Raw genomic sequence first — 21,479 nt, forward strand, 5'->3', positions numbered from 1 at the left:
CCACAATGGTAAGAATAGATGGACTTATCATTGCTTTAACGAATACAGGGCTGGACCTTAACATGAATATTCCTACCGAGTAATATTGAACTGTATAATAAAATGTAACCCTAGAGAAATATTATAAAAGTCACCTTTCAGAGCAAGAACAAAAAAGAGATTGGTGATGGTGACAATTAACATGATAAAGAAATAAAACAATAAATTAGAGGAAAGAAACCAGACATGAAAACATTCATATTCATGAGTCTAAGTGAAGCACAAAGGAGGCTAAAGTTATCTACACTAGAAGAGAGGGAACACGGCTATTATTAAAAGAACAGAGAGTGTGCTCCTGCACATCATAAGAAGCGAGTTTTCAAGATTGGTGCCATTATGCCTTTTTATTTTGATGTAGTTTAACAAACCTGTTCAGATTTGGCATTAAGAGAGATGGATTTGACTGTATTGACATTATACATGTATTCAGAATTTAAAAGCATATATTGAGGACAAGAAAAAAATTAAGTGTAGAAAAACCTGAAGAAGAGCAAGAACCACAGACAATGTTATTAGTATTTGCAAAATTTAAGGTACCAATATAATTTATGCTAATTTAGGTGAATTGGAGAGGAAGGCATTATGCTTGTACGTGGCTCTGTTTGCTTGGAGAAGAACCACGCAACAGAACAAGGGTCTCACAGAGTATCTTTTGAGAATACTTTGCTGTATTAACAGCTCTGACGTCAAACAGTGGCCCTTATCTTTTATTTAATTTTACATTATAACTTGCCACTGACCTTAAACATGTTGGATATGTTTGTTATTTTATATTGTCAACTAATGGTATCAGAAACTCTAGTAATTATACAGGAGTAGCTTTCTTTTCTTTTCTTTTTTTTTTTTCAGAGAAGGAAGAAAAGAGAATCATAGTGTGATTATCATTATTCAGAGTACTCTGTCAAGGACAGAAAAAAAGGACACCAAAGACATATCCAGGAAAGAGTGTTGCCTTTTGTTTTTCGTCTTTATAATCGAGTTTTGTCTTTCATAGCAATTTTATAAAGGCAAAGCACAGAAAATGGCAGTTTATCTTCCCTCCATTAATAAGATCTGTGAATACAAAAATGAGTGGAAGATGAAAATCGTACTCTGCATGAAAAACTGAGAATATTTCTTTTTGAGTATTCTTTTTTTAGTTCAATGCAGGCATATTCCTTTTAAACTTCCGGTGGAAAGATGTCCCAGCCTCACTACAATGCTAAGTTCTCCAAGTATTTACATATTGGTTTATTGTTTTCATATGTGTAGTAGCAGGTAGCAAACAGATGAAAAAAATTCATTTGCTCTTGCTATGAAGATACATGCTGCATATAGCTCTGTTCCTACCATGTCTGAATCCAATGAACCAGACCTTCCCCCAGGAAGACACAAATGCTAGCTCATTTGAAATATCTGTATGATTATTAAAGTGCACATAATTTGTGCAGGCACAAGCACACTCAAACCTGATATAAGTTTGACATAGCCATAAATAAAAAGGCTCTAAATACCATCTCTGAAAAAAATGAAATTGCACTTGACGAGCTAAGATTCACTTTCATTTGCATCACCTACTCATCGTCATTTGCATTTAATAATGCCATTTGTCCCTCCCTATCTGTGGCTGCCATTCATCGAAGGAGGAAAACACCAAGCCAAAGCTAGGGATTGCCTGAAGCTTGGAATTTATCTAAGACTACACATTAATAAATAAATCAAGGGATAAGTATCTCAGATGGTACAATGCTGGCTTACCGTGCACAGATCCTTGGGTTCAAAGGACAGAATCATATAAACCAGGCATGATGGTACATTCAGCAGTTGGGTGGTAGGTCAGAAGTTTAGGGAACTTCTTGTCCAGAGCTACATGAGACCATGTCTCAAAAAAGACATGGTCCAAGTTGTAGAGAAGAAATATACTTATGAGTCTTCAAGTCCCTTGCTCTAACCAATGTCACAAGTGTGAAGCCAAGCTTATTTCTCTTTCTAGTTAGAATGTATATGTATGTGTGTATGTATAAAATAGTAATATGTTATATAATATATAATAGAATACATAAAATTCTAACTATATAAACTCTAGTCTAACTATGTAAAATATATACTTATTGATAAAATAATGCCTACTTGAAGGTTCAAAGTTCATACTACTTCATTAATTTGTTTGGAAAGGCATAATTTCAACGTCTGCTCATTTTTGTGGCAGATTACTATGGATGAAAGTAATAGAATTATGCGCAATCAATTGTCTACCCATATCCCCCAGAAGAAAAGCAATCTTATATAAACTAGCAAATCTACTCCCACACTGTCATGAGGCATGACAGTGCCTGCAGAATTAGTTCGTTGTGAGTTATGCAGAAACTATGTGAATATTTATTATACTTCAAGCAGATCGATTCTCCATAGAGTTAGCTGACTAGAAGATATTTATTCTGTTTATTGCTTTCTCTTGCATTCACAAGGCCTTATTTTTGTTTTGTTATTTTTGGTTGTTTTTTTCTAATTTAATTCAATTATTTATTTATTTATTTTTAGGTCAGGAAGGTCTTGAACTGGTTTTATAGTCAAGACTGATTTCAATGTTGTGATCCTCTTGTCTCAGGTTCTCTGTTACTAGATTGAAAGTGTGCATTACCTCATCAGTTTTATTCATGTGTGCTACTAAAGAGGATAAAGACTAATATAGACAGTGATCCCATGGTTAACATATTACCCACAATGAGTTATTCAGAAAATATGAAGACAAAAACATAGTGTTAATAAAACAAAGGGAAAAAATTTCTTGTTTCTATTGTTTCTTTTCCAAAGAGAACAAAAGCTGAAGTATAAATAATATGTAGTTGTATGTTCTCACACTATGATCATGTGAATTCAGACAAGAAAATTGGTTCATTCTTAAATGAACTTATTATTTTCATTTGCCCAGATTTTCTGCCATTAATATTTTTGATTATCAATCAGCACTGTATTTACAATGCTTTACAAACTGTTGATGGGAATACCACAGTGAGTATTTTGGTTTAACTATTTTGGATACAGTTATTCAATAAGAAAAAAAATCTTTGAAAATCATTCAGAAATGGTATTAATAAGGAAAATGAAGCAAAAGAAAAGATAAGTAAGGAAAAGACAAAAAAATAACTGATAAAGATGTTTTAAAAATCTTTAAATTCAAAATAAAATAGCATATTATCTTTCTTATTATTTATTCCTATTTGTCTGCTTTATTTTGTTCAGGTTCTTTGTGTTTTTTTTGTTTTGTTTTGTTTTTGCCTGTTTTCTACAGAAAGAGATAAAGAAGGCCTGAACTTAGATGAGTGAGGTCTTAGAGGGGGTTTGAGGTGTGATAAGGGAGGAGAAATGATGATCAGAATATACCGTATAAAAAAAATTCAAATAAAAAAATAAGCAAAAATTCTGATTTTGTGATATTTGATATAAAGACTGGAAATGGACATCAAAATTTCCTGCTATCACTGATGGTTATTTGTGAAGTCAAATGAAACAAACTATAGACGTTTTTAAAACTATATAGATATATGAAAGAAATCTAAATGAAGTTACCAAATATTGAGGAAAATACATTTCTAGCTAGTCATCTTTCAATATCAAGTGCAATCTTCCATGTCATCTAATTGTACTTTTGGTCAGAGGGACTGCATGGAAGACCTCCAACAACTTAGGCTATTGTCAAGGCTACTGATTCTTCTCTGCAAGGTGATGGTAAGGTCTATTGCTAGGGACAAAATTTACATATCTTAATGAACATGGAGTAGTTGAGTTGGTGTCTAGTGCCTGAATTAATGTTCAGGGTACTGGAAGGTACTCTGCATGCTACCAGAAGTGAAAGATAAACGCCAACCCAGCTACAGGACCTTTAATCTGTTTTGAAGAACTGCCAGAATGACATGCGAGTGCAATAGTGGCCCAAAAGTAACAAGAGTAACCAACAGTTTTTTTTTTTTTTTGAGTTAAAAGACTATCAATTAGTTGCAACCCATTTTTTAGACTTACTTAGCTAGCCAAGAATTTAAGACCATAAAGACCATGGGCCTGCAGAGAAACCAAACACTATTGTTCTGATAAAAGAACATAATAAAATTACTCCTAATGATATTCTGCTAGACACATAGATCAATGTCTCACTCAATCATCATCAGAGAAGCTTCCTTCTGAAGTAGATAGGATGTAATAAAGACTCATAATTTGGCAATGTGCAGAGAATAAGAAACCTTGGAACATCCAATCCAATATGGGTTATCTTCATCAAAACCTCAAGTATCAGGGCTCAATGAGTTATGTGGAAGAGATGGCAAAATATTTTTAAGAGGCAGAGTGGATGTATGGTAGCAAAACAACAGGGCTAGCATACATATGAACTCACATATATATGGAAGCACGTAGAGGGGTCCTGGTGCTGAGATAGAGAAAGAGACATGAAGCTCCAATCCTACCAAAAAGCTATCTCCATCTAACAATTATCCTCAAAGGAGAAACATAGGTATTCTCGCTGAGTATACAACAGCCACAAAGGGAAGGCTCCATGTCTAGCAGTAGAAGGTCAAAATAAAACGAACCAAAATGTCCTTTAGGATATAGGTCTCATATTGCATTTTATGCCTTACTGTTCTTTTACTTTTTTGTATATTATGATTTCCTATTTGTATTTTTATGGGTTTTGTTAGTGTGTGTGCATGTATGTATGTGTGTGTGTGTGTGTGTGTGTGTGTGTGTGTGTGTGTGAGAGAGAGAGAGAGAGAGAGAGAGAGAGAGAGCATGTGCATGTGTATACATCTCATGTACTCTGTCTATGTTTTCTGTCTGTTAGCTTGTTCATTTTTTCTTGTTTTTCAGTGGCATATTTGTTTTCTTAAGACATAGAGGAAGAAGGTGTAGATTTGAAGGGTAAGGAGATGGGGATGGCCTGGGTGAGATGAGTAATAGTCATGAACCGAATATATCACAAGGAAAAAACAAAAAAACACTTGACTGTCAATAAAATAATTTTCTGGTATGATTTATCACTAAAAAACTGAATTATCAAAAATCCTTAGAATGGAAATATCTCTTTCTGCTGAGTACTTACAGGAACAGGAAGTCTCATCAACTTTGGTATGACTGAAAAAGTTGCAACCACTTTGGAAGGCATTTTTGAAATCTCTTTCAAAGCTGAGTGTCATATTACCGTGTGATTTAGTACTTATACCCAAGAATGAATTGGAAATTTATGTCTAAACAAAGCTTAATAGATACATATAGGTTTATAGTAGGGTTTTTCCTCATCATAGCATCAAAGAAAACCTGGAATCTACTGTAGTATTCTTCAAGAGTAAATGTGAAAACCTCTGAGAAACACTGTGGAAGAAAATTTAATCATAAACAATAATAAAATAGCCAAATAAAATAAGTATTGAATATTAAATGAAAACTACTTTCCAAACTGTCCACACAAGACATTGTAGGAAAAACCTCGAACTTTAAATAGTGGACAGATGAACTTAGAGAGAAGTTACTTTGGTTGTCTCACTCAGTTTTCTCAACTCCAAAGCAAAACAAATAAAAGCTGTGATAACTTTTGACTAAATGCAAATTGATAATGTTAGAATACAATTGGGTACCACTACTCAATATCAATTATTATTGAGTTGTAGAGAAGTATTTTGTTATCCAGGCCTTAAACTTGTAACATTGCTTTGAATCTCAGAAGTGATAACATAGACATTTTAATACTGATTACAAAAGATTTTAATATTTAAAAGATGTTTCATTTTCATTTTAAGTTTGTGTGCATTTGCATGCTTATACACAAATGTACCACATCCCTGCCTGGTGTCTGCATAGGAAGCAAGAAGGCAGAACTGGGGTACAAATGGTTATGAAGCATCCTGTTGGTTCTAGACGCCAAATCTGGGTTCCTTGCAAGTGCACCAAGTATTCTTAACTTCACTCCAGCTTTTAAAGCCTTTAACGTTACATGCTGTTCTCTCCCAGTGACCACAATGTCTTTTCTGAACTCAGCCTATACTTGCTATTTGTAAAGAATCACAAAGATGAGCTCTGACGGGATTGACATGGATATAAAGGCTCCTCTTATTGCTCTGAACAAAATGAAACTGAAGAAAATTTTCTCCAGTAATGGGACCAGTGTGCTTCTTCTGGCCGTGATGATGAGTCCAGAAACAAAAGATGAAACTCCATCCCAGCAGAATGAAAACAGCGTCTGACTGAATGCATCACCCAAGATCCACATGCTCTCACTCACTCCCTTATGGAGTAATTATACTTTGTCTTTTGTTAGGATACCTAATTACATATTAAGAAGATATAGCATATTTTAAATCTCTTTCTCCATAGGTCTATACAGATACCCTTCGTTTTCATTCATTTAACAGCTTAGATATCTTCTCCACTATTCATATCTTTTCATTTGTGTGTTTATCTATGCATATTCCACCCTGTCATATAAATCAATAATGTTATTTTCTCTACATGAAATTTCTGAGAAAGAGAACAATAAAATCATGCCTCTAAATTATAAATGTATGATTGCTAATCAACCAGAGAATAAAAACACTTGAATCTAATTATTTGTATCAAAATTAGGTATCAAATTAAAAGAAATGTCTGCTTACATCCATAGAAATTCTAGGAAACTTCCATTACTGTGAGAGGCAAGGTTCTGGGAAGAGTATGTCAAAAATATATTGACAATGGTGCCCGATGCTCATTTTCAGTCAAGATTTGAGAATTTCACAGATATATGCTGTAGAGCTGCCCTGACACGCAGCTGACTCATTTCCCTTCCAGACACATCTGGGGAAAAGCTGATGCTTTGAGCTGTCCTTCTCCAAATCCTCTTAATTCATGAATTTTTAGAACCCTCATGGAACAAATAAAAATAATCCTGGAAAACAATGTGTGTGGCCATGCCAGTCTATAGACCTCTAGACACACACCCGGCATGAGTGTCTGTAAGATCAATAGACATACTGTAACTTGTAAAAATAGTTTTTAGCTAAGGAGAAAGAGTCAAGATGGCTGTAAGGAGATGATTGGTGAGTAAAAGTATTCACATCTTTCAAGGGACCAGAGTTCAGCTCTCAGCATCCAATCTCAGTGAGCCTTCTGTATGCTCGTAGCGTAAAATCACACAGGTGCACATATATACACAAATAAAGATTTAATTTTTTTACCTGAAAAATAAATGATAAAAGAACTCCAAAAGGCAATCAGATTCATAGGATTGCCAAAGTCGTCAAACTACTATCAGGGGTGTCAAACTCCCCTCCATTTTGCAAATGATTTTATGAAAAATTTATATATATATATATATATATATATATATATATCGGAAGTCCAGTTTACAGCCATTTTAACAAGCAAGCAGAATTCTGGAAGGAATAAAACATTAAAAGAAAAACAATGGAAATTATAACCGTTAACAATTTCTGTGAATGAACTTGGAAACCAGGCAATACTTGCTAATTGAAAGACTGACCTGATTTCAGGGCTCATGTTGAACTACATCATCAGTTCTATTTTCCAACTGATATTGTTACTACCGAGGCTCTTCTTTATTTCAATTTTAATATTCTTAAAGACTAAGTCAAATTACGGTAAAGCTGTGAATAGGGGAGAGAAGTTTAGACACCCATAGTTCACTGCAGGGATTCAAAATCTGTTTCTGTAGTTTTAAGTTGTGTACATTTGTATATTTTTGCAAATATTTTATATAATATTTTCTTATGTGAAATAGAAGCAATATAATATGCATTTTATTTCAAGTATTAGCACCTGAAAAACCAAATGAAGTATCATCATTTTTTTATTATTACAATACTTACGAAATTTTATTGGGGAGTTAGTTCCAATGCATCTATTAAAAAGACAATTACTAAAGAATAAACTACTAAAAACATCTAACTTTTCTTGGAAATGTACCTTGAATTGAGAGTGGATAAAAAGTTATTGACAGAAGTCTAGAATGAATTGATGATTCATAGAGACATTAGAACTGTTTTCAAAGCCACTGTAAGCAATTTTTTCTATGAAATGTAAAGTAAAGGGCACTGAAATTTTTATTTTGTGTTTTATTCAAAATAGCAACTTAGGTTATACTCGTGGAATTTAAAAATTAAAAAGATTAGACGTAGGAGTTGATCAATAAAGGAGTTGAAAAACAGTGGGGAACCATCCTAGAGATAATATTAAGAATGAATTGTATGCTTGCCCTCTCCATTTATTTTAACTTATACTTATATTTCAGGAAATTCAGAAAGACTGTTGGAGGGAAGAATAATGACTCAACATACCCATATTACAATATTTATATAAATAAACCATGCTTACTCTTTTATGCTCACTTTTTACGAAAGCTTGGTTTGTTGACCATGTAGAATTATCCTAATGCCTCTCAAAAGACTAGGGTGCTTTAGACACCTACAGCTAGAATGTCATCTACATCGTACATGCTATGATAAGTTCTAAACCTTGAACCGCTGGGGGCAATGCTTATAAAGGGAAAAATACATTAGAAATTTGCTCCACTGAACTCATCTCTCTCTCTCTCTCTCTCTCTCTCTCTCTCTCTCTCTCTCTCTCTCTCTCTCTCTCTCTCTCTCTCTCGTGTGTTACAGGTATCATACAATCTCTACATCCTTAATGAAGACTTAGCTTCTTTATGAAAAATAGAGATGACGGAATGTTCACCCTGTCTTAAGGTTTTGGAACTACAGCTGCTATTGGCATTCACATCGGGTATGGCAGCTGGATATCTTCTGAAATTGTTTATTTCAATCTTCAGGATTTTCTGCCCATGTTTTCATAAAGAATTTCAATTTTGTTCATCTCTCCGAATCAAAGCTGGCAAAAAATATAATCATATCCATCAAGATATGCTTTCCCCTTTCTCACTTTGCATATTTCTTTAAGACACAATGCTTCCAACTTTAAATATTACCCAGAGAGAAAAAGAAAACACAAAAGCAAGCTATAAACTTAGAATCATAAAAGAAGTGTGTCAGTCTTGAGACAGTTTGTCAGGAGAGAGTATCCTTAGATGTTTTTTTGTATACAATTTTTATTGCTATTTATTGAGCTCTACAGTTTTCTTTGCTCCCCTCCCTGATTATCCCCTCCCCACTTCAATTCTCCCCAAAGGTTCCCATGCTCCCTATACTCTCAATTTTCTCAGGAGATTTTCTCTTTTTCTACTTTCTGCTTTTCATGTAGATTATATCTATGTAAGTCTCTCTTAGTGTCTGCATTGTTGTCTAAATTTTGTGGTTTGTAGGCTGGCTTTTTATGCTTTAAGTTTAAAAACACCTATGAGTGAGTACATGTGATAAGTCATATGTGACACGCACACAAAAAGTATTTCTTTAATTATAAAAAAGAGTGTGACAATGAATATTTTCAATTATTATTTTGGACATAGTCTTTATTTGTAGCTACAATCTGAACTGTGCAATAAACAGAACAACAACCTAATCCATGTAAGCTACATCATTATGATTTGAAATTCACTTCATAGAAATGGAAAATTTCTCTGTTTATCTGCATGTTAATCTAACACGTGACCTTGCACAGAAACAAATTGTATTCCCATTAGATATTTGCAAGGCTTTTAGTTGCTGTTCTGATATAAACTATTTTTGAAAATAATGAATTCTATGATCACATAAATGTCTGAATCTCTATAAAAGCACAGCATATAATATTAAAATATAAAGTTATGCTAATATTTTAAGACCAAAATAAAATACAAGCTCAACTTAATTTCAGAGTTTCTCAAATGCATTTAGCTTTTTGCATTAAACATAGTTTTGTATTCTCTTCTTTCTGTGAGAAGTGCTTTTCTTTCTCTCTCTCTCCTTTCTTTCTTATTTATTTGTTTTGAGATCAAAAAGCAAGCAGAGTATCAGGTTGTTTGCTGTAATATTGTCTCCTAGTAAGACTACTTTTAATTCATACTTTTAAAATATATCTATTATATAGCAAGAGTAAAATAAGAAATAGAGATACTGTTACATACATTTTGGCACCATTCCTATCTTCCGACTAAATAATTCAATGTAGAAGTTATTAGACTTGGCTGAAGCACAGGAGTACTTATTATATCCTTATCAAAAAGGGGAGGTAGAGGAAATCTTCCGGAAGAGATGCACAGTAGAATATAGAAATAGAGTAATTAAAACAGAAATAGAATCTACAGATTAGTGAATGATCTGATTAGAAACACACAGATGATTTTTAAAGGAATTGCATTTATTATGACTTAAGATAGTAAAAACAAACAAAAAAACCACTCTCAAGTTCCGTTGGAATAGAAATAAAAGAGATAAACATAGATGGTCTCCATCAGCAGAATTTATTCTAAATCCCTTAAGCTCCCATGGCTAACTATACTGAATTAGCTTGATTAAAATAACAAAATTTTACATTTATATAGGTCCAGAATTTGAAATCATAGTGTACATAACCCAATTTTTCCCTGAGAATACTCACATGTCCTTTTTAGCTACATTTTGGCTTCTGATGGAACGACTCGTGTTCTTGCTTCTACCTGTAGATGGCCTTCAGTATATTTGCATCTTTACATAGTTTTATGTAATTATACTGATAGTTGTATTCATATGCAACCATATGCAATATAAGACAAACTTAACTAAGCTTGTGCATAAATATCTTCTTCTAAATAAATTCATTTTCTGAATGTCTGAGTAGACAAGTATGGAGGAGATTTTTAGGGCCACTATTCAACCATGTATAAATGAGTAAAATGTTTGTGTGTGTGGGGGGGAAGTATTTGTATGTATCCTCAATGGATTCTTCAGATCCTCCTTGTTCATTAATTTTTTTGAACACTGACTCCCTAAAAACAAATAATAAAATTACTACCTAGATTTTGGCATATCAGGCAACGTCCTTTTAAATGTCACTGGATTTCTTTCTATAAATATCTAATTTTATGAGTGAGCTAAACCCTTATAATGAGTCTCAAATAATTGGTTAGCCGAAAAGGTAATACTCTTTGCCCCCAAAATAACCAAGATCAGCTTCTAAATTATACCACATTATTGTTGAAGATAATCCAAGCATCATCATAAATACTTTAAGTAACTGTAATGACCTATTACGTAAAAAGTAAATCTAAATCTCCAAACTAATTTGAGTAAATTTATAAATACATTGAAAGAAGTAATATTCTAAACAACAACTGTCATAGAATGAGATAACTGAGAAAAATCAGTGATTGCAGCTCCTCGTGCAAATAATTAATTCAGCTATGAAAGTTATTGATGTTCAGATTTGGTGTGCATAGTTTGATGAGAAATAAGATATTTATGAGCACTCAAAGTATCAAGCACAAAGACAAAAAGAATAGATTTACACAGTAGACACACGTATATACCTCCGCAGCAGAGTGATCAAAGTTGTTGTCACCAATAATGGGATAAATAGGGCATCTCATATGAGGTGTTGCCTTGTCTTAGAAAGTATTGTCAAAAGTCGTATTCGGAATTCAGCCAAGGAAATAACTGATAAAGATTCACAGCTGCTATAAAATATTTTTTTTCTGGAGTTGTGATGTATAAATAGCATGGCAATAAAGAGAACACTGCAGAAAACAGAGAGTAACAGGATCTCATGCATTCTTGGTCCTAGAGAGGTTCCTCTTTGCTACAAATGGGCATGGTTTGGATAATTGGAGTACTCTGACTAATGCCCCTCAATGTTGCAGCCAATGTTTATACTCAGTCCCTGAACTCGATGGTGGTGTTGTGGTGGTATATAATGACATCTGTATGAAGAGAACTTACTCAGTGGATGGGAAGACAAAGCACCAAAACTCTACTCTTCTGTGGTTTGGGAAAGATGTTTGGATTATGCCTACCCCTTTCCCATAAGATGTATTCTACTTAAAATGATCACTAAGAAGTGTATTCATTTTATATGGAGCTCCCTTCAAAAGAAGTCTTATGCCTTTAGGATAAAATGGCACTTTTACAAAGACTCTTAAAGTTAATGTTGAAGAAGACAAAAAAAAAAAAGAATGAAAACAAAGACATTTTTCAAGAAGAAAGCATCTGAGTAACACAGTAGTTTTAACATTTTCCTTTTCAAGCTGAGCCACTGTTCAGTTTTATATAGTGGACTGATTTTCATTACATCTTAGCTGGGAAGACCCTTGGTATCAGTGGGATTTGATTTTTTTTTTAAAGAAGGCATATTTACTAAGGTATTTTCCCAACTTTTCCTGAGGCTCCAATCATGTTTCGGGTAGGAGGTACATTCTCCCTCTGCTCTCACCCTCTGCAAAAGCAGAGTCCACCCAAGCCATTTTCCTTGGTCTTCATGTCTATTGCATTAGCTGCCATTCACCACGGGCATCTCATGAATGTTTGTTGTTACTTGAATTTCTATGTGATGGATTCATCTTACATTTTTCTACAAAGGTAACTGTGCAAAACCTCACTCGAACTTCTTTTATGCAACTTCCCTGTCACATCTTCAATTTAATTTGCAAAGTATGCTGACCTCAGAGCACTTTCACCTTTGAAGAGCATTAACTACGATAAATATGCAACATAATTATTGCTCTCATATAAACAAAACTCTCTCTAGGGATATTATCAGAGATCAGTAGAGCATGATGGTTAAACCCACGGGAGGTAACAACAGATGTTTAAACTTGAATCTACGCTCCTTAATTTAATATCTGGTTTATAGTAATGAATATTTTCCCATTTTCTGACTAAAACTAATAAACACTATAGAAACTTACCTGTGTAAAAGAAATCACAATACGACAGTAATGCAAATATTAGAAACATTGAACACACATGATCAGCTGAGGTAAGTTTTCAATGCATATTGTTCACTGTTAGAGCAATCCTTGACTGCAAGCAAACTGAAAAGACCTCTAGTGTTATATAATCTGCAGCTGCATCAATGATAATGAAACAATGATGCACAGTTCAAATTCTACCTTCTGTCATGTCCCTTTAGCATTCTTTGTCTAACATGTCATTTTAAAAATAATTTTCATTCTGAAGTGTAAATCTGTAGAATGTTTGTCATTGATCAAGTGTCCATTGACCATGGTATTCACCATGCTTTCAGCCATTTATTGAATGAAAAATAAAGGAGTTTTATTCAACATCAGTACTATTTAAAACAACATAGCACACATATGGCTGAAATTCTCTAAACATACTTCCTCCTAGGAAGTTACTGTGTATACTAGGCAAATGAAAGGGCTCTAAGGTGGGAATTTTGTTGCTCTCTCAATGGAAGTCAGATTTGGAACTTCATAACTCCAGAATCAACTTATAAAGCAAATAGAAAGTTTACTGTTTCTCTATACAGATTTAGACTTACATTACAGTAAAAACATTCATACCTCAATATACAGTATCATCAGAATGCATACTGACTATTTGAAGTTATAAAAAGGCAAACCTTAAGTTAAAAAGTAACTTTAGAGCTGGGCAGTGGTGGCGCACACCTTTGATCCCAGCACTCGGGAGGCAGAGGCAGGCAGATCTCTGGGAGTTCGAGGCCAGCCCAGTCTACAAGAGCTAGTTCCGGGACAGGCACCAAAGCTACAGAGAAACCCTCTCTCGAAAAACCAAAAAAAAAAAAGTAACTTTAGTTTCCACCGTTAAAGTAAGACTCAAACAGCTTTGCTACAGAAACAAATAATTATTAAATTATAAAATTCTCTGTAGACTATTAAAGAACCATGTCTCCAGCTTTCAAGTAAGATATTTCTAACTTGACTGCTATCATTTTGGATACACACACACACACATATACACACACACTTATGTTGTCTCGACAGCTTGTCAAATGTCAGATAATTTTTGCACATCACATTCATTTCAGTTTAATATTGGTAATAAATTTCTCACAATTTTAGTTTTTCACTTCCTACTCAATAAAATCCTTTAGTTTTTGCTGGTATTACTTAGGACATACCAATGCAATGCTGGCATTTTTGCAGTAGCAAAGGAAGAAAATTAGAGAAGAAAGGATGCAAGAAAGAGACAAATACTCTGAGAGAGAACAGTGGAATAGGTGGTAGCAGCTGACCTTCAGTCCAGTAGTCACCTTCAGGTGAAATGAAGGGGATAATTCACACTTGAGGATAAACAACATAACTGCTTCTGCTTCCTTTACCCAGAGAAATTAGCATCCAACATCAACCAGACACAATGCTTAGAATCAATACATATAAGAAAGTCCAAGTGAAAGGTGGGGAGTGCAGAATCTCTTAAAGCATTTTTCCTTATATTTAAGTAAAAGAATCATTAATTGATCATCATAGATATAGAAGAAATAGGCAATAATTTAACCTGCAAAAATTCCACAAACAACCCCTTAATAAAGAATGAAATCTGGACACAAACCTGCCCTGGTAACCTTAACAATGAATGTCTCTGTGAATCTTGGAAGACTTGTTACAAATTAAGGATTTAAACATTTATGTACATATTACAGTATGTATATTTTTATATAAATATATATGTATGTGTGAAGGTTACTTAAATCTATCCCTTTATCAGAAAAAAAGATAAAACACATACACACACACACACACACACACACACACACACACACACACACACATATATATATATATATATATATATATATATATATATAGAGAGAGAGAGAGAGAGAGAGATACACATACACATGCCATTCTGTAGTCAAAGGCACCTTTTATACCTTCTCATAGTTAAAATAACTTTGAAATTTGTATATGTACCTGGACCTTTGTTCTCTGGTCTATTTGTCAGGCATGTGACTCACAAGCACAGAAAAGTCATCCTCTGATACCTTTATAACCATCAGATTCAGTGTTGGCTCTAAGGGAGAAAAACGGTAGCATCGGGCAGTTACAGCTTCCCTGTTCTCTGTTAATCAGTCATTAAGCATGTTCCATGTTCTGAAGGCGCTGATGATTCTGTTTTTAAAAATCATCTCACTAAAATCTAGATAAGGTGAAAAGTGGAGTAAGTTCCTTGACCTAAAAAAGTAAGACCAAAAAGGATGTAAAAAAGAAAAGAAAAATCACAGAGCATTTCCAACTCCCTGCTTATACTTCAGAATTGAAAAGATGTGCAGAGATCAGGATGTTTCTGCATGTTTGTGTGCATCATTTTTATGGTGGTGCTGATGGGATATGTACATTATGGCTCGGGATTCATAAAATTTTCCGCCAAGAAAATGTGTCATTTTGGCCACCTATAGAGAAAAGCATTCCGTTTTGATGAGCAGAAAAAAATAAATAAAAACAGGATTCCTCTGGCAAGAAGTAGATAAAATGGAATCCTGGCAGGAGAAATATATGGGTAAGATATGAAGAACTAAAATCAGTTATGATTTGTTGCTCGAATAAGTATTTCTACCCAAGTTTTATTGTAGGCTGGTAAGGATCAGGAGATCAAATGGAAATAAAGCCATCAAAAACTTTTTGACTAAGGAACTTGGGCATTTTTCTTCAGTAGGGGAAAACACACACACTCACACCCACACACACACACACTCCCTCACAGCAGTGGCCTGTATGGACATTTTTTTCCACTGAAAATGCAGACATTACTTAACAAGCTTAAAATATGTAGGCTACAGAGATTAGCCATTTGCAGATACTAGGTCTGATCTAGAAGGTTTCGAAGTAAGAATGAAGTCTGCAATTAATACTGCCTTGCAGAATGTCCAGGCCTAACATTTATTATGTTATATTATTATATTATAAACAGAAGTTTATAATAAATCATGAGTCCTACAAAGGCTCCTGGATCATTGCCGGAGAGGGAGTTGGGTGATAGCTACAGAGAAATGGTACATTCTGGGCAGACTAGGGTAGCTGCACGTATGCACTCACAGTGCTGAGATACCATGGAAAATGACTGCGGAAGTCTCAACTCAACTCCAGCATAAAGAGAGAAGATAGGCTTGACAACCCTCCCCTGAATGAGGAGATACCAGCATTCTTCACTGCCTGCAGAGAGAGGGTCAGTTTTCTTTAAAGGTATAGCCCCTGATGAGAGAGAAAGAGAGAGAGAGAGAGAGAGAGAGAGAGAGAGAGAGAGAGAGAGAGAGAGAGAGAGAACCAATCTAAGGTTTTGTGTGGGGTTGCAGTATGTATTTTGACACAGAAAGTTGTAGAAATCTAGATCAGAAACATATAAAGAAAAGTCATGATGCTGGTTTTTAATATTGTGATTGGTTTTCTTTGGGACATCTATGTGAAAACATACAGGAAGCATATGAACCTGGCGGCTGCTGAGTTAATTGACCAGGCAGATAAAGCAGTGCTTGGGATTTTAGAGCTCAGGCAAATGGCTGAAGACCTAGGCAGACAAAGAAGAATTAAAGGCAAATACAAAAAGGAGGTTAGAGGGGTTGACAGAAGAAGAAAGGAAGATACTAAAGAGTAGTAAAGATACTAAAGATAGGGGAGAGAAAGGAGGAGAGGAATGGTGAAGAAGAATAGAAGCGGGGATGAGGGAAAATAACCCCAAAGAAGAAAGCCACAGGAATAAGTGACTAGTAATGGCTAAGTGACCAAATGTTGAAGGGGCAGGTGACACTGAGGGACAATCAGACTGAGCAAATGAGAGCAGCTACAGCATAAAGGTCGCACTGGCTAGGTAAGGGACTTTGTGATATATGTACTTGATAATTACAATAGTTTCATTACTGATGCCCACAATCTTTGTGCTGACATTTTTCACCTACAACTTTCTTTCAGGTGTTTGAATGTATGACACCTTCCTAAGATATGGGACCTGGATTTTTTTTTTTTTTGGCAGAAACTCTAAGGTCAGATTAGGGGATACTTTAAATGAAGAATTCAAATTTTTGTAGTCATTTAATATCAGTTTTTTTTCTGGCATTTTTAAAAAAAAATCTGTTTGTTCCTTTTACCTGAGTCTAGTTTACATGCCCTTTCTAAGTACCCTTTAGCCTTAAATGAGACTAGAAACAAGCTAGGCTGTGTATTGCATGTGCAAATATGACTTTTGTGAGGCTGTGCTTTGAATTCTGCATTTTCCCCTCCTGACCCGTCAGAGAAAAGAAGGATCTGAAAAATCCTTTATCATAAACAGTCAAAGATTTGGAGGCTTCTATGTGAAAGCTTGGATTAAGAACTAGTTAAACAGATCTACAGAAGGGGGGAGTTAAAAACATGTTCTGGAAAGCATTTGTCGAGTAGTAAATGCATCAGTGACTCAGAGAAAGGAAGGAGTGAGTGGTAGCAGTAATTTGTAGACACCATAAGGTTAAGTTAAATTAGCCGTAGAAAGAGAATCTCACTGGTAACAGTGTCTATATAATCCACTGTAGACTCTGCCCCATTACTCAGGCCAATCTGCCTTACTCTAGTCCTAAACAGTTTTCTATGTCTTGCATGTGAATATGCCCAAACAAATAATTAAACATGAACCAAATATCAATAGGATTATCTTGGCATATTGGAACAAATCTTGATAAATCCATCTCAGTAACAATACTTGTCCATGACAGGAATACAAACTCAGCCTATGGAAATACTGTTGCATAAGGAGCGATATATTAATAAAACCGCTCCTCTGTCAGTTTCTATCACTAAGGGACTAAAGCTTTTGAGCTGTGGAACGTAGGCCAAGAAAGGGGATTTGGAAATGCAAATGAGAGATAAGAAGGAAATAAATGTCTTTTATTCAGCAACATACCATCCCTGCTGCCAAGAGCTATTTGAAAAATGACTCTTAACACGTCTGTGAAATTGGAAGCATACATACCCAAAATGGACATCTCTGGCACAGTGGCGTGATAAGGTCCATTGAGAAACTCTGGTGCATTGTCGTTGATGTCTTGCACTTTGATAATAAATTCGGAAGGAGGCTCAAGAGGTTTGTTTGTCTCCCAGTCCACTGCCTGAGCTGTTAATGTATACTCGGCCTTTTCCTCTCGGTCAAGTCTTTTTATAGCATGGATATCTCCAGTTATATCGTTTATTTGAAAGATTGTCCCAGCTCCATCCCCTGATAGGATATACTTGATTTTTTTGCTTCCAGGATCCAGGTCTGTGTGCAACTAAAATGAAAAGTAGCAATAGTTAGTAAGGGATATGGTTAAATTATCATCTGAATTATTTAACTGACTCTTGCTTGCATATCAAGTTGATTCTTTTTACACAATTCCCTAAGACTCTGCTAAGCAAAGCTGTACAAATAATGTGTAGTTCCATTCACAGCAGGTTACACTAAAGCGTAATGAACTTCACCAGCATTTTTACAAAGTGCTCAAATTTGTTTAGTATAAACTCACATGGTTACAAAATCATGAGAAAGTATAGAAAGCACCCGTCATCTATACTTTTTGACTAATTGATACATATAAATGCTCACACACAATGTTATTACTACTGCCTTTTATGGTGTACAACGAGGCAAGAACCATAAGTCAGTTTTAATGTAAGCATCTCCTTAAATTTTATTTAACTTAATATTTAGGATGAGATGTTTAAAAAAAGAGGGTCAATATGACTCATAACCTCTACAGGTTTCTTAGTAGATAAGATCAAATAGAGTGGTCCAATTGTTTAATCGAATTGCTGCTATAGTAATGCAAAGCAACAACAACACAAATTATATACTTAGGACTTTTCATTTATTTCTTTAATTCACAAAAATTTCTCGAGTCCAGTAAATCTTTCCCACATGATAGAAAATAGTATTGATGATAGAACAAAGGAGCACAATTTCAAGCAGAAGCCTGGCACTTCATGGAAAATGGTAACTGTTCCAATATGTAGTTCTCCTCATGATATTATGTAGACTACTGCTTCAAAAAATTAATTTAAAAAATTGATTAAACTAATCATTTGGAGGCTGTTGAGATGGCTCAGCAGTTAAGAGCTAACTTGCAGAGAAACAAGGTTTAGTTCCTAGTATTCCTATGGTGGATCACAACCATCTGTAACTCCAGGTCCAGGGAATCTGATGACCCCTTAATGTTCATGCACACCACTCATGAAAGATGTTCACATATGCACACACAGACAATCATACACATAAAAGAAATCCAAATAAATGCACAATATTTTTAAATCTTGCATTTGTAAAAAAAATTGCTTAATTAACATTCTGAAATAATGCTTAGATGCACACATTTTCGTTTAACTCTCTTGTTTAACTACTAGCAGAGTCCTTAAGTTTTCTGCAGTGAGAGATATAAAGTATTTGTTTCTTAAAAGAGTAGGTGTATTGTGGAAAGAAACTCCTAAAAATTGAAAAGGCATTGTGTGCTCCTGGGATTCCTTTTAATCACAACAGGCTCTATTGCTTTCTTCTCCAATTTGAATTGTATTTAGTGTTTCAATAAATGAAAAGAAAAGATTATGAAATAGACATAAAATAGCAACAAAGAGTCTAAACGCATTGAGATATCCTCCTTTAACTTTGAATATTTTTAAAAGTTGAGGCATAAGATTACATCAAATATTTATTGAATCTCAAAGTGTATCCCTTTCATTTATTGTATTAAATTTATGAACAAGAACAAATATTGAAACACCACTTTATCTTAATGAATGTAGGATTATAATTCATTAATGTGATATTAATCCTAATTTATGATCATTTTAATTTATGTGCATTTTAACATTTCCATTAGCATTTTTATTAAAAAAAGAACATTTGAATAATATATCATTCATCCAGGCTTCTGTTCATAAAACAGCCATTTTGGAACAAGGGAATACTCATATGTATCACTCTTATCCATAGTTTTTTAAGTTAATACATAAACCATAAAAATTGACCTTATTATTATTTATGCTAGAAACCATTTCAGTCATATTTTCTTCCTAAATAACAATAGCATTTGATTAATAAATTGTGTTATGGTTTTAGGTTTTATGATCACTTTCTCTTTAAGATAAGAAAGACGAACAAGCATAGATTATTTCCTTGAGAATAAACACAGTGGTAAAATTCAGGCCTTTTTAATTATCTGTTCTGTGGAGATTAACATTTTTTGAGCTTCAGTTACTCTAGGGATATAACAACTAATCTGCATAATTTATTTTATAACCTGAGATAATGTACCAATCTAAAAACTATTTAGCTATAAAAGTGACCGTATTGAGTATGAAATAGCCGAAACCATGTTCATTCTATAAGTTCATCAACTTTATTCCACTATCTGTTATTGAATAAATCCATTTGTAACAGAAGGATGGCTCAAGCAAGTAAAGACACTGTCATCAAGTTTGAGAATTTGAGTTCAATCCCTGGAACCAACATGGTGGTTTGTCCTATGACTTACTCTTGTGACCAGTAGAACACAGATATGCACACACAGTCACAAACATGCACTAGAATGTTCACTTGTATGAAAAATATTTACTTTCAGGGAAAGACTGGACAAACTCAATATTATATGCATTCTGTTTTAGCAACTTTTACCTGTCAACTAGACACAATTTAGAGACACCTGAGAAGGGACTCCTAATTAAGGGATTGACTTTATCAGACTAGGTTGTTAAAAGCCAGCAAGCAATTTGTGTACAAAGTTTCTGCTTCACACCGCTGTTGAGTTACGACCCTGATATCCCTTCATGATGGAATCTAACCTGGAAGTATAAGTTAAATAAGCCCCTTCCTCGCCACTGTTGATTTTGGTCATGGTGCCAACCTTAGTCACAGCAACAAAACGAAACTAGAATACAAATTGGTTCCAGAGAAGTGGATGCTACTGTGGTGATCATGATCATGTTGTTTCCAGAGGATTGTGGGACACTTAGGGCTGGAAAGTGCCCAGATCTTATTGAGTTGTTTTAGTGGGAGCTTGGAAGGTACAGTGCGGAGGGAAATGTGGACTGTGGAGACTGGACCTTGTCATTTCAGGGAGAAGCAAGGACTCTATTGGAACTGGGCTAAGGACCACTGTTGTGATATTTTGACTAAGAATCTGTGTGTGCTGATCAGCTAGGGCTGAAGAGTAGGTACCGATGCACAGGAGAAAAGTACCACTGAGGTGAAACCTGTGCTTCTCTGGACATTGGAATGCTAAACCATCTGCAGCTGAAAAATCAGCTATGATTAACAAGAGATTAGCACATTATAGATGAAAACTTCTGTGGTTCATTAGGATAATAAGAAAATACTTGCTTAGAATCAGTACACAGATGCTAGTCAGTGTAAGAGGGCCGGCTGTCTCCAGCTAGAAGCTGAACATGGCAATGTATATGAGTCCCCCAATTGTCCTCATTTGGGACATGCAAGATCAAGGTGGACATGTAAGAATAGTGGCATGCTGCATTTGGAGTTCATTCTCCTTTGCACTCTCTTTACCTAGTAGTATGCATGTCATGTTGTTGGAAGATCAATTAATATATGTGGAATTCCATGAAAGTAAAGGGAGAGGAAAAAAATTTCCATTTTATATTA

The 21,479-nt window shown here is 34.6% G+C and overlaps 1 protein-coding gene across 7 annotated transcripts in view; it reads right to left on the bottom strand.

Moving 5' to 3' along the window:
- The window catches only part of Cdh8 (cadherin 8), a 349,279-nt gene that overhangs the window by 209,858 nt on the left and 117,942 nt on the right, over positions 1–21,479 (bottom strand). For all 7 annotated transcript variants that reach the window (XM_075977043.1, XM_075977045.1, XM_075977042.1 and 4 more), the window contains exon 3: positions 17,826–18,120. In XM_075977043.1, coding sequence (XP_075833158.1) covers positions 17,826–18,120 — 295 coding nt within the window. The remainder of the gene's footprint in view (positions 1–17,825; positions 18,121–21,479) is intronic.

The sequence above is a fragment of the Microtus pennsylvanicus genome, chromosome 6 (assembly GCF_037038515.1).
Source record: "Microtus pennsylvanicus isolate mMicPen1 chromosome 6, mMicPen1.hap1, whole genome shotgun sequence".
Lineage (NCBI taxonomy): Eukaryota > Metazoa > Chordata > Mammalia > Rodentia > Cricetidae > Microtus > Microtus pennsylvanicus.